We start from the raw sequence: 14,694 nt of genomic DNA on the forward strand, positions 1-14,694 counted from the left end.
GGAAATAAGTACCTCTAATGTGCTTCAGTACGAGCAAACTCAATGTACTTCAACATAACTTACGTTTTCATTACAACTTATCATAGGGTATCTCCATGCAAGCATAAGAATCTCAAGAAATAGCCACCTGTGGGCAGGCAGGAGCTACCCTGTATTCATTCTACATCTAGTTTTTCTTGAGAACTTTAGAAATCAATTTAAACAGAAGTACTCATGCTAGACATACAAGCCATCTCCATTCTACAGACTACCAAAGAAGTGAAAGAAACAGTGATTTGTAACAAGACAGTAAATGATGTGGATTAATGACAAAGTTATAAGATATGGTATCACATTGGCTGGAAGAAAAACAAAGTCTGTATGAAAGTTCAGCTGCAACACAGGATGATATGCTAAACTGCTGAGCAGACTGGTGGCCATTTAGCAAACATAAAACTGCTGCAATGCAGTAACTGCAAGTGGAAAAACATTTAGGAACATACAGAGGGTAGATCTATAGGGAGTGGTAAACAGCCTCAAAGTGGCTATTAGAAGCCTGGAAATAGATTTTCGTTCAGGATCTGCACTTACCCCTCAGCCCCAGTAAACGTCCCTGGTGGAGGATTACAGCTAAAGTGAGAAAGGAGGAAAGGGGAAATAGATAGGTATGACAGTAGAGGAGAAGGATTAATGAGAACCCACCACTCTTTATTTTGGTTTTTGATAAGACAGAGCTTAAATTTTAGCTCCTACAAACGAGCAAGTATTTAATTACAGAAGACTCAATAAAAAGTCACAGAGTAGCATCTTGGTGTAGAAGTTTCAGTATAAAATGGACAACAGAAGCACTGCCACTTTAATGTGCTTTATCACTATAGAATTTATTATCCATTAGCAATGTTTCCCCTTTCTCTCTTTCCTTGGCAGAAAACCACCAAATACGTTACTACTCATGACTTCAAGTGCCCTTTTGAAACAGCATCTGCAGACTTGGAAGGTACCCTGCTAATGAGACCCAAGGAACTGAGGTATGCAGCTGATTATGCAAGGATGTGACTGTTTATAAAACCATGAATATTTATACTAAGGGTTCTCAAACCCACAATCAGGCTACCCACAAACGGTTGTTCCAATTCATGATCAACTAACAAGACTGAAATTAATCTGAATAACTTCCCTAGGGATTTTATTTTCCTCATGTTCACCACTATTTTAAAACAAACTCTGTTGGAAATGTTAAATAAAGCTTGAAGCAATAGCTATGATTTCTGAAAGCATGATTTAAACTAGTTCAAATCAATGACAAAGTCTATCCTTCCCTAATACACATGCAATGCAAAAAAGACAGTTGTCAAATGAATGGACAATGCAATGGAACAGTATGAGAAACAATGCATGTATGTGCTGTGCAACAACACAGATACAACATGAAGAGCTTTTACTATTAAATTAGCTCAGTGTCACTCATCAGACTGCACTGCTTTCTATTCAAAACATGGTACCATTAATTCCAATGTGTTGTACTTTATTTTCTGAAACTTCTGCCCATGTCTTTTATGATTAGATTATGATTTCATGATTAGCACAAGTACTGACTCTTTGCTGTTTGCTTTAAATGACCAAATATACAGAGAATCTCCCCAAATTTCTCCTTTATGATTCAGTCTGCCCTTGAACAGGATTGCTGCCTTCTCCCAGGGTTCAACCATATTTCCTCTCCTATCCCCAGGCAGTTTCAGTAGTTCCAACAACAGCTCAATCTGTTATTAGGCAGATGCCTGGATTTACAGTATTGGAATTTTACCTTGAAGTTTGTGTTTTACTTATAGAAATTGTATACAACTCCCAGATCTTCAACCATGTCCTTCAAAGCAACCAGTACTAGTGCTGTTCCAATCTTCCATACCAACTTTGTGATGAATTCTCAAGAACTAAAGCTGATGAACTGTATTAGCAACAATACCAACTTGCTCAAATCAAACCAAAAAACCTTCTCTGATCACATGGCAATCGTATCAGCAGTAGGAAAACTCTTACATGCAAATAAGCTTCTAGGAACACTGTTACTACTCCTAACACCCCTATGGTTGCAAGGATGCCTTTCAAATTCAAGCCAGAGCAACTCCGCTCAAATCAAAGTGCAAGATGCTTTGGAGATGGGTTGGCTTTCATTTTGTTTTCTCTTTTTTGGCTCAGACTCATATTCACAAACATAGCTTGGGCCTCCATGATGTTTAGCACCCAGTCTGTCACAAAACTGTAAGATTCAGACCTGTCGGTAAAGTTTTCTATCCAACAGCAAGTATCTGAATGACCCTCGGTATTCCTTTTACTTTGATTCTACAGCATATTGAATATCAGCTATGTATTTATATTTTACTTACTTTCTGTTAACGGAATGGAGATGATGACACCATTTCCTGTTCCTACCCATAAACGATTACAAGACACCATAAGAGCTGTGATTCTCACAAATGAGAATCCCAGTTTACCAGTACCTAAAAACAAAAGATGCTTTTCATCAAAAATTGTGAGCAAGAATAATTTTACTTCCATAAAAGAGACTCTTAACTTCAGTTCTCCACTCATGCAGACAAGTAATTCCCTCCCACCTCAAACAAGCAAGGCAGAGGAGCACATTCAAGTTGTAAAGGCAAAATAAAATGTAAAACTTCTGTTAAGTTGTGAACATATATAGAAGGCGACAAACGCGTACTGGGAGAAAGCACAAAAAACCACAACAGCTCCATAATGCTGCACAGTAAGTTATTCTGGGGCTTGCAGCCATAGCAGTCTGTCAAACAAAAAAATGTCACATTTGCAACTGTGAAATAACAGTTTCTTGCCCATTAAAATAAAGGGTACTGCTTCTTCTATAAGGGAGTTCCAGACACTATCATTAGAACTACACAGGGAACAGAAGAAAGCTGTCAGAAAAAGGGGAATGTGGGCTGCACTAGCCTCCTTTACACCAATGGCACAATACTTAATTGTGAAGGATTGCTAATTTCCAGTTACCTTTTCTGGTTACGTAGGTGGTCAAACTACTCATAAACACAGAAAAATTCAAGAAGCTTGTTAGCTTCAACAGCGGTAAGAATCTGCTGTTTTGCATTTGTATTTTCTTGGAAAAGAAAGGGCAAATTTTGCAGGAATCTAATGGGTTCTTCCCACTCTGAGAGGCATCATTTTAGTGGCAAAGATTTTGCTGTGTCTGTTACTCCTGCCCAAATATGATTTTCCTCATTAGTTCTGAGTTTTAAGGGACCACATAGGCATCTGATGGGATCAGACTGTACCAGAGGCAGACTAACTTAGGTTTCTACTTGCAGAACCAAATTTTCACACACAGCAGGATTTGGCTAGCGTTCCACCCACCCTTCAACTTCATCTGAAATGACAATTGCCTGACTCATAACAGGAAAAAGAAAGTCCCAGACAGCAAGAGGTATAAGAACATCACAGTTTCTCTTATCAACTTACCTAACATTTTGCTTACATAAGGTTCAATGTCCACGTCTTGCAGATGCTGATACGTGTGTGCATGATAGAGACGCAGGGTAGAGTCCAAACGAATCGACACCCATACCCCATCACCCACCCATGCCAGCTGTCTCACTTGGCTTTCTCTTCTTGGGTGTGCATCAAATGACTTCTATAAAAGATTGGATCTTGAATTAGAAGATAAATACAGGAATACAAAGGACTTCTGTGCTACCCTTACATGGTCAATACTGGCAATTTCCTTAAGTCATTTACTACCCTCTGATTTGTAAGACCACTATCAGACACTTAGTTTGGTCAGTATTACCATATGATGCTGATAAACACTAAAAAGGCTGATTTGCCTGCCCTGAAGTTGTGATCTCAAAGCCAGTTTCCTGCTGTATCCTCATTTATGTAAATTCCCCAGTCTGTTGTGATTTCTATCTTTTTTTTAATCTCGGAACCTCTTCAGCATGAGGTCTTCTAGTCACTGCAGAACATATATATGCCCCAAAGGTGTTTTTCTTCCCAGTTCTGTCAAAGCCTTGCTCTTGCATACTGACTCACTCCTGTGAACACAACCTATCCAGCAAAACAGTTCACTGCTGTATCAATTCTTGCAGGTCTCCTTGCATATACAGTCATTTCACAAACAGATTCAGAATTGGGCTTTTAATATTCTCAGAGGAGCTGAGCAGTCACCCTGCTGAAGTCTGATCCATGTCACAGAGAAGTATTAATATCGCTAATTGCTTTCATAAACCACAGGATCTTCATGCACTTGTATAATCGGAACACTGCAGAAACCAGCTTACACACCTTACATAAACACAATACGCCATAACTGGAGGGAGAGTACATTCAAGATTAGCACTTACAAACCTCTAAAGTATGCAGAGAGACTCTGGAGAAGGTTGTGGGCGGGTGGAGAACATAATGAATAAGTAAATATGCGTAAATGAAAAGAATGAACTTGGATCTAGCACTGCAAGCTCTACAAAGACATAAAAGGACACTGACTAGTTTTCTGGCCACGACAAAGTAGAGAACTAAACCCCAGAATAATCAGTTTCGACAAATGAGAACTGCCTTAAATTTTTCCAGGATTGTTACATCTTTGGAAAATGAAGAATTACTTCCCAAAACAAATTTGTCTGCCTATTTAAGTGCTGATGAACAAACAAGTACTCTCTGGAGTTACTCAGCAGTCTGTAACATGAGATGGCATTAAGACAAAACATTTAATTATTTTAAACACCATTTTAACTTGCCTCTATTTTCATGGCCTTTGGTTGAACAACATAGATTTTGTTCCTGTAGCCACACCAGACTTTGTCATGCACCACTGTCATGCATCTTATAGAATGATGCGGCCGGCCCAGGTCTAAGAGGTGATAGTTTGTCAAATCCCACTGACCATCTTTAAAAACAGAAGCAAAATAAGAAAAACAAAAACAAAACAAAAAAAGCACAGGTTCCTATCAGTTTAGAAGTAACTTAAAAGCACAGGTAAATAAATACCTTAAGAATAGTTTCATTTTTCAAAAGCATTGTAGTGATCCGGGTAAGTCAGTACAAATGCATGGGCAGGCTCCACATTAAAAATACAGCATTTATGAACTGTATGTATGAACTACTAACACCCCAAATGCTACTTTGTTTTTATGTAAGGTTTACTATGACTCACGTTCCAAACATGTCAAAACATTTGTAAAAACAGAATTTTACCCAGTGTTAAATGCTTTACTTGGACAGGCATCAGTATATATGAGAAGCAACTACCCACACGGCACCGGCTGCTTGACTGAGCATAGAGATGTTGGCCAGTGCATCAAGATTTATTTTTAACATGTTGTTAGACCTTAGAGTGGTGCCTGTTATCTGATGGAAATCAGACTAAAATCGGTCACCCAACGCCAAATGAAGCTCTGCTGCAAACAAAGCTAATGCGGATCACGCTGATATTTACTTGAGATACTTTGAGGGATTGTAAACCATTAGAATTTAAAGGAAGAAAACATTACAACTTCACCCAAGGTGCATCTTTTCCAGTATTTGTATCAGTGAACAACAGGAATGGTGATTTCAACTACACAACTTCAAAGGTTAATAATAGAGCAGAAGTCAACTATTGGGCAGGACTAACAGTGATCAATGCAGGCTTCATCAATGGGCTTTCTGCTGCTAGTGCAGATACCTACACTACTTTTTTGTTTCCTATGATAAGAAAGAATTCCAGCTATGAACAAGAACAGTGCAAAACATTCTGTGGGAGTCAAAATAAGCCCACATTTTCCTCAAAGGTCATTAGTAACACACTGCATTATATAAGAACCTAGAAACAGGCAGTCAAGAAAGGCTGACAGGGTCACTTTCTTTTAGGCCACTTAAAAGACAGAAGGACTACCTGAAAGAAGAAGCCTAACAAAAACTGAAAGAACCAGAGGGTTACAGCTCTGTGAAAGGTTAAAAAAAAAACCTTCAATAAAATAAATGAGGGAAGAAAAGAGGAAAGATCCCACTGCAGACCCATAATCCAAAGGAAACTATAACATCAGAGGATGGGGCAATTTAATGCAGCTCACAACATGCTTGATTTTCCTGCAAGGTGCACTTAGGGCACTTCTAGCAAATGTTGTGTATAGACAGAAAAGACTTATGCTTCCATTAAAAAGAAAAACAGATGACCACAAAGTCTTTCCCTCACTTTGACAGAAAACCTGAAGTATATTCAAGAAATGTTTTTCCACCTCGAGATATTTGATAACATAAATGGCTCTGAGGAATTCTCTACTACCTTATCAGTTGGGAAAAGATCAAGCAAAGCACTTTGAGACGACATGGTGTATTTTTCATGACTAAAGACTGAAGGTAGAAAAGTTCTGTAGAACACCTGATTTCTAAATAATACAACAAAAAGTCCCTGCAAATACGATGTATGTACTAACAGCAACACAGAATAAAAAACCTTAGCATTTAATAGTTGTAATTTAAAAGATCCCCTAGCATTTAAACAAGTAACTTCAGAGACAGTCAAGTAACTTACAAAAAATGCCATTATGGTACTGTGCAGGTACAGGCAGATCCAACCAAAATTTAACTTGAATCTCAGCATGACCAAATTTCTCTAGTTACAACACTGACTGGAATTCCATTTTTTACATAGTTAATGTTTAACAGTAGCCATGTTTCTAAGCAACAAGAATGGTATATTCCTGAAGGCAGGTTGGAAAAGATCACTATTTAATTTAGCAGTTCACGAAAAGAAAATCTGCAGTGGGCAGAAGATGCAGAGAAGATGCAAATACAGGGGGATGCAGAGGCTCACACAGTTCATATATCACATTCAGGGCTTCAATCACTCCCTATACCTTTAAGCACCTTAAAGAACTTCAGTCAGAATACATAGTCGTGAGTTCAAAACCTGGGTGTCTCAGAGCAAGAAGAGGGGATTCCTAACTGATGTATTTAAAGTTTCCCTGAACTTAAGTACTAAAAACAGTGCAAGTATCTGGAATTGAAAAAGAAATGAGATCAAGAAATCTGTAAAATGGTCATTAGGAGCACATCTTCAAAATGCTATTTATAAATGGCACGTTTACTTCAGAACTACTGCCATAACTTCACTTTCAAGACCCAATGGAATGCTTACCAACTCCTCGGTGAAATATTGCTAGTGTTCCATCAGCTAGTGCAACTAATACTATTCCTTTCACATGTCTGGTAAAAGAAAGGAGGTACAAGAACATACACCATTAGATCGCGCTTCCCAAAATGCAGGTTTAAAGTATAAGTAATTTAAGTTTCAGTACACTTCTTATACTAGCATTAGCTCTGCTGTTTTGGTCTCCGGCTCAAGAAAAGGCACAGCAATCAGTGACTCAAAATTCAGTTCAGATAGTTTTAAAGTAGCTACCACGTCCAGAGGAAACCCTGAGGATAACCATCTGTAACTGTTTTAAGTACGCAGCCGCAAAGGAACTCAGTTGATTTATAGCATTTTCAATATGTACAAGGTTCCTTCTACTCTTCTCACTCCCCAAATGCTTTCCACTGCCCCTCAAAGAATATGCATTCGCTTATAGGAACCGACATTCACAGTATCTGAAGAAATATAAAACTAAGCATTTTAACAAAAGTTCATTATGAGTTACATGGCATTCTTTCAAGACTTACACAATACTGAGAATAGAATCTTTAAGTTTAATGGCATGAATGCATTTCCTCCAGTGAGCCACTGATGAATGAACATAGAGGCTGCAAAGACAAATCAGGAAGGATTAAAAGCACTACAAAAGGAGCACTTGGCAAGAGAAAAAAACAAACAGGCAAGAACTACATCACTGAAATCCACAGATAAAGGAAAAACAGGTTTTCATCTTCTACTGAAAACTACATAAAAACTGCAAGAGCTGTATGAGCAGACAGAACAGCTTCCCAGATACCTAAAACATTACAAAGCCCTTTGTACATACATCTGTAGTAAAAAGATAAATATTTTCTAGCATAATACTGAATGCTGCAGAATTACCAACCACAGTTACTCCCACTACTAAACGTTCAGCTGCAGAAAAGTATTTATCTGTCAATAAGAGCTTGCAATGTCACTTGCAATGCCCACTTGGAATTCTAATGCTTCAATGACGTGTATAAGGCTTAGGCTCTCAAGAATCTCTTGCACTAGTTTTGACATGAGACAGTTACTAGCTGTAGGCCCAAGATGTAAGTCTAAAATAATGTTACAAATAAAGTTAAGATTAATTTTTTCTTACCATCCATTCTGTGTTCCAAGCCACATCGTTGGTAAAAGGCTACTCATTTTCTGTGCTTCTTCTCTCACTAGATCTTGCTCATTTGGCAAAACTGCAACATCTTTATATAGCTCTGACTCAGTGCTAAAAGACAGTGTAAATGTGTTGAGCAAAGCATGTGGCTTACTCAGAGTAACATAGGTAGCACAGGTATGCACTTTTTTGCCACTGGCATCCACACTTGCTTTCGAAGTACATGCAATCTTTAAGGAACAGTAACTGTACATAACATATATTAATAATACTAACAAAAATGTAATGATTTATTTCTCCCAAGTGTGTATTCAAGCCTGACAGCCTTACTGGTTTTTCAGGGGAATGGTAGAGTTGTAGCATCCCAGGCACATAAGAAAAACACTTATCAAATGACTGCAATGCCCACCTGTATGAGGAGAATGAAGATTTGAAATATAATACCATTTGAAATACTGTTTATGTTCAAGCTTGTTCTCCACTCCTGTAACTAACTCAGACTGATTATTCTGAGAAAGAAAACATACATCTGAACAACGAGTTGGTCAGGAAACAGGAAATTTGAATAGTCATTTCTAGGCCACACTGTTCATTTTAAGTCTCTGAGACGACTTAGTGACAAACTGGTGGACAGTCATTACTGCATTCTGGAGGTATCTGTACTCATGTCATAAGAACTCACAGCTAAGGGACACTGTACAGAGATGATCACCTCATGTATGCAAAGCATACAACGCCTTGTACCAAAATTACTTGCATAAACCTCCCTTGCAAGAAAAATCACCAGTACTTCTGTCCTCGTGATTCTGGAAATGATTTGCTTATCAAACACATTTCAAGAGTTATGACTCCAATTACATACCCAGGCTGGTACACTGGAGATGCCTCTGTGTTCTGCACTCCCAGAGGATCTGTGAAGACGTGCTCTGTATAGACTCCAGTTTGTCCAATATCAGTTATATCTTCTGTCCCTGCACTGACTTCTGTTGCTTCTGTCGCCTCTTCTGCAGTTGGAATGTTGTCATCTACTGCATTACTTTCATTTGTAATATCTGTGGAACAAAAGACTTGAAAAGCTAAAACAGCAAGTGAATGCTCAACAATATAAAGCAGCCAGAATTTGATGCTTAGAACTTAAACAATGAGCTGTAACAAACAACCAGATGGTCACAGTCCATCTATCCCAGCTAAAACAGTAAGATCAGAAACAGCAAAGTTCTGCTATCTGCAAACTATCAAATGCACTTTAAGCAGCTTCACTTAAATCTGTATTGAGACATTGTATGACAAAGCAAACACCCACATCTTCTCTAATCATCTGTCAAGAGGAGGTCAGCATTTTAAATGACATGACATGAAATATATCTTTGAACCATACTAAAGACAGACTTCATTGAAAGGGGTTTGAAAGAAGCAACCGCCTAAACCCACTTGATAGCACTTTCACAGTATTTTCAGCTGCAATTATACAATGCAAGTATATCAGATTTATAAACTATTTCCCCCCAGAGTTCTTGTTTTACACGACCTTTTAAAGACAACTTATTAAATACCTGCCCCATTTACTTTCTCAGCTGTGTCAGGTACATCCCTAGTGCATTCGTAAGATTTTCGTACCTGACTGTTTCTCTGCCATTGGCGAGGCACCATTTGCACTATGAGCTACAGGTGCTCCTGTAACACCCTCTGCAGTACAGCCAACCACTGTTATTCCTCCCAGCATGCTATCAGTTTCTGCAGAGCTGTTGCTAGTCATACTTCCACACAGAGAAGACTTGTCCACTTGACTGGGATCCACTTCTTGAGACCCTTCCTCTCCTGCAGGATAGTCTGTTTCCCTTGCTCCTGAAAGAGATTAAACACATGAGATTTAACATGGAGAACACACGCATACAAGAATTTTTTAATGTGATCAGATACTAAAGATGATATCACTGAATAAATTTGTTCAGAAAGCAAAAGTAGTACCTACATACAGTGATATCTGAAAGTTATAGGCCACATTTCAACTTGCAGAGTTCTCTAACTCCCTTATTTCCATTTCAAACAAATTACACTTCATGACACATACTTACATGGAGGGTTACCTCCATCTCTATAGATAATTTAACTCCAAAACATCCTTTGTACTAGAAAAAAAAGCAGATTATTTTCTGTCTTCAAATCCTCTAAAACACTTAAGTTTTAAAAGCAGTAAAATGCTATAAATGTCAAGGAACTTTTAAAACCGCTCTTTTGATTTTATACAACTCCAATGTAGCAGAACTTGCAACATCAAAGCTTACTTTCAACAACTCATTCCAAGTTATTTTCCTCATTTGCTGGTTTCATGGCCTCTTATTTCTCATAACTTCCCAAAATATCTGAAACTGCCCCCTCCTTTGAATATTATCATTTTGACAATACAAAAGATGACTCTTGTTCTAATCTTCCTTGGGAGGAATCTTTTTCTGAGTCTATTTACACAATACTACTGCACTGAAACTATTTAGGTCTTGCTTATGAAGTCTTTACCTGGTACGCTAGCAATACAAAGCACGTGAGAATTACAAACAATGAAACTGTCCAGAATATTTCCTGGTTGATTAGCATCAATAATGATAACTTTCGTAGCAGAATGTGTGCTTGTACAGATCCAGACTAGACTGGATAAGTCTTCCTGATGTTTCAGCTCCTTCTGCTGGTCCTGAAGGAGAATAAAGCAGATCAGAAGTAAATGACATCAAGAAGATGGACAAGAATAAAAGCATTTCCATTGATCTGAAATATATTACTGTACTTGATCACTTATCACTGCCAATATAGCTTTAATGTAAAGCTAGTAAACTGAACAGAATAAGTAACTAAGTTCATGAAAACACTGGACTATCACTTAAAAACATGTTAGCCTCAAACACCTTGATATCTTTCACTCCCCTCAAAGCAGGCAGCTGTACTAGCACAAGGAGAGCATTGTTTTGTTCTAAAATGGACTGGCTCCTGAGACTTAACAACAAGCTGAGACAGAAAGGAATTAAAAATAATCGAGTTTTTTTTTTCCTGATGCAAGTACCTTGCACTGGTGACTTCCAGAGAAAAAACTATTACCACCAATAATGTATTTGGTAATCAGCTTTAAGCTACAGATAAATGGAAAAGGTATGTAACTACACAGGCTACTCAGCATCCCATATAACGACCTTACCTTGAGCTCCTGGTCTAGTCTGTCTAAGCTACTCTGAGATCCTGTGCGTTGCTTGTTGCCATCTGCATCCGTGCCAGCCACATCATTGTAGAACACACTAGCACCAACCACAGACCCACCATCCCGTGTCTTCCCTCCTGACAGGTTTACTCCCACAGCACACCACAGCTTGAAAGAAAAAGATTTCATTTATCTTAAGCTGATAAAAAAATATCACCAATATCAAAATTATGATCTTTTTGCAGTTCAATTTAAGGAATTCATTAATGTTAAAGTCATGAATGTTTCTACTGAAGCTTGATTTCTGATTCACTTGCGCTTTACCACAAACTGTAAAGCTTGCAGAAGTTAATTGCAACTGCATTGCAGAAAGAAAATAAAGTTTTTTATAACACACTATAACACGCTATAGGCTGCCTAAAATACAGCCTCAATCAACAGCTCTGAATATTCTACCTTCATAGAGGTATCCTTCTCATCTAAAGGTCTCAGGTAAACAGGTACGGGTAAGTTTTTCATCTTATTGTCACCTTGGCCACCATTTGCCACCTAGGCAAAAAAAAAAAGAGACATCCAAAGATATTTAACATTGTCAGAATGAGTTGATTAATTTTGTTAAATAGGCTTAAAGAATTTTGCTTTGTGGTTTTCTTCAGAAAGGCTGCCTTCAAATGTCAAAGTCAGAGCAACACAGAAGTGCTGGAATCAGCTCAGCTGTGAAATAACGCAGTTCCCTACTCTGTTAGAATTCCATAAACAATGAAATATCCTCCATCACACTTGAAAATATGTGTAATACCTGTTTGTATTTTTGAGGTAGACTCCAGCCAAATGCTTGCACTCTACCATCCTCTTTCTGGACATGAGCTTTCACTTGGCGATACTGTTCTCTCTTCTGCTCTCTGCGTGAGGCTAAACTGGCTTCAGTTCTAGGAAAGAATCATTATTAAAGAACCTATTACTTATACTCTTAAAAATTCTGTGCATCACTGAAGCTGCCATTAAACTCATCTGTATAACACCAGGTTTCCTGTGGGCTATTTTTAATGAACCCAGGAAAGAGAGACAAACCAGAAAGACTACTGTCAGTACCCTTACATAAAAATTAACTGCATGGGTTACGCAGTTACTGGGAGTCATGAAGTTGTAAGCCAAAAGAATTTACTGCCAAAAAGCAGCACGGGATGAAAAAAATAAAGATACCAGTTAGCCTGACATGTGGTATTTTTGTACCAAATTTAAACTGAAAGTATCTGAGTAGTTACTACTTAGCCATAAAACTTTGGGAATAGAGCATACTGAGTGCTGCCTCCTGTGACTAAAAGAGCTTTTATAAAATGCAATGGTATCTGCTAAACAGAACAGTATTTCTGTGCAACTAAACCACAGTGATCATGCAGGTATCAGTATTCACGTCAGAACATTACAGTTCTCTTTGCAACAACATTGTTTTTCTTATTTTCTCAAGAGGACAAAAAAAAGGGCAAATATAGGACAGATCATATCTAGCATTATGAAAGCAAGGTGCCTTACTCGTCACTGAGGAATTCAAAGGCTTTAGATTTGTCACTAGGTAATTGAGATAAGGTGCTGCTTCTTTTCTTGACTGATGGAGTTATATGTGAGGTTGGAGCATTATATTTAACGTTGACAGGAGGTTCTGGTTTCTTAGCTGTATTGCTAGATGAACTGAAGAGCCTGCTAAAACTAGAATAAAATAAAGAAGACTGTTAAGATTAAGAAACATCCAGATTTAACTGTGCAGGCAAAGCACCACATGGGATAGCCCTCTCAAGCCAGCTAGACTGAAAGTAGAGCCCAACACAGCAGTCATTCCACACTCAAATACTTTCAAAGCAAAGAAACTCATGTCAATAGAAGTTCTTGAAGAATTACTGACTGTTCGTACAGTAAATGTAATGGGATCTTGAATGAATAATTCAAGAAAACTAGGATGTGAACTCTGTGTCTGGAAGACAGTTTTATGATGCACGTTAGTTCATGCACAGGGCACTATTTTAAAGCTTCCACCACTCTGAGTATTATCTGAGTAATGTATTAGTTATCAGCAATGCACAAGATCAAGAGGATTATTTGCCAGGTATCTTGTTGTGAATAACACCATTTCAGATCTAAAGAGCATCCAGTTAGAAAGGAAAATTCATCAGAGTAAACCATACTTCATAAAGAAAAGAAAAGCTGAAATAAATGCAATCCACACAAGCTATTCAAGTTTCTATTTTTCATCATAACAAAAAAATCAAACAAGTTCTGGTGCATATTCAGCTACAAAAAAAAGTTCCAGCACTTTGGCATTTAACTTCACAAAGTGCACAGCCATTCATTAGATGATGCAGCTTACGATATATTTGTCTTCAAGAACAGTCTTACCGAGTGGGCATGCTAGGTAACAAGAGGGAAACAATTAAGACAGCTCCATTTGCTGAAAGACAATCAGCTAACATACAAAAATGTGCCAGCTAATTAGCTAATTGGTTAGGGTCTTTTATTTGTTGTTAATGAGTTGTATTTTAATACTTACAACTGCCATATGCTGGATCTCTTCTTTTCTTGCATGGCTGGATTTTCTCTTGATGCTCTACAAGAAACAAATCTTAAGTTTAGAGAGTAAATGGTAATAAAAATTTAAAAGGGGAAGGAATAGGACAGTGTGTGACTTCTACAGAACAGAACAACTGATATTGGAAGCATTAAGGCCTATTTCTTCACACTAGCCCCTCTAACAAGCACAACACCGATATCAACATATATTTGCATCATAACTAGTAAGTACTCTGTAAACAGGATGGAAAACTCATACAACATTTTACAGTGAAAACAGACTTTAAAAAAAACTTCAAATTCTTCTGCCTTAGTATTTTAACCAGTGCTTCTTATTTTAAAATTTGGGTTTTTGACACAGTAGTAAATAAACAGTGGTGACTGCTCCTGGACCCATAAACTCAGCATACCCAGAGGTATGAGACTGCTGTAGGAGATAACTATAGCTAAGAAAAGCAAGCCATAGCTGCTTGGGGATCGTATTTCTCTCTCAGACCCTGAATGGCTCATGGGTATTGAGGACAATAACAAAAAAATCGAATATCATTCACCGTACCTGACCAGCAGGCGGCAGCAAATGACACTACTGGATATGGAGCCCACTGGGGGGTGCCATCCCCTCCAGATAACTCAGTATTGAAGATGCAGGCTAGACCAAGTTCACCAGTTAATATTTAACAAATCTTGTGATTTTAAAAT

At 38.0% G+C, this 14,694-nt stretch overlaps 1 protein-coding gene across 9 annotated transcripts in view; it reads right to left on the minus strand.

Annotated features, from left to right (window-relative positions):
- SPAG9 (sperm associated antigen 9) overlaps positions 1-14,694 on the minus strand; it is a 57,585-nt gene that overhangs the window by 6,446 nt on the left and 36,445 nt on the right. For 5 of the 9 annotated variants that reach the window (XM_072352011.1, XM_072352013.1, XM_072352016.1 and 2 more), the window contains 15 exons: positions 13,976-14,032; positions 12,967-13,140; positions 12,233-12,362; positions 11,890-11,982; positions 11,434-11,601; positions 10,764-10,935; positions 9,867-10,094; positions 9,112-9,301; positions 8,238-8,360; positions 7,642-7,722; positions 7,118-7,185; positions 4,737-4,885; positions 3,463-3,634; positions 2,364-2,477; positions 571-609 (listed from right to left, as the gene is read on the minus strand). In XM_072352011.1, coding sequence (XP_072208112.1) covers positions 571-609; positions 2,364-2,477; positions 3,463-3,634; positions 4,737-4,885; positions 7,118-7,185; positions 7,642-7,722; positions 8,238-8,360; positions 9,112-9,301; positions 9,867-10,094; positions 10,764-10,935; positions 11,434-11,601; positions 11,890-11,982; positions 12,233-12,362; positions 12,967-13,140; positions 13,976-14,032 — 1,958 coding nt within the window. The remainder of the gene's footprint in view (positions 1-570; positions 610-2,363; positions 2,478-3,462; positions 3,635-4,736; positions 4,886-7,117; positions 7,186-7,641; positions 7,723-8,237; positions 8,361-9,111; positions 9,302-9,866; positions 10,095-10,763; positions 10,936-11,433; positions 11,602-11,889; positions 11,983-12,232; positions 12,363-12,966; positions 13,141-13,975; positions 14,033-14,694) is intronic. The other 4 variants (XM_072352012.1, XM_072352014.1, XM_072352019.1 and 1 more) reach the window with 1 other exon arrangement.

This window comes from Excalfactoria chinensis, chromosome 17 (assembly GCF_039878825.1).
Source record: "Excalfactoria chinensis isolate bCotChi1 chromosome 17, bCotChi1.hap2, whole genome shotgun sequence".
Classification (NCBI taxonomy): Eukaryota; Metazoa; Chordata; class Aves; order Galliformes; family Phasianidae; genus Excalfactoria; species Excalfactoria chinensis.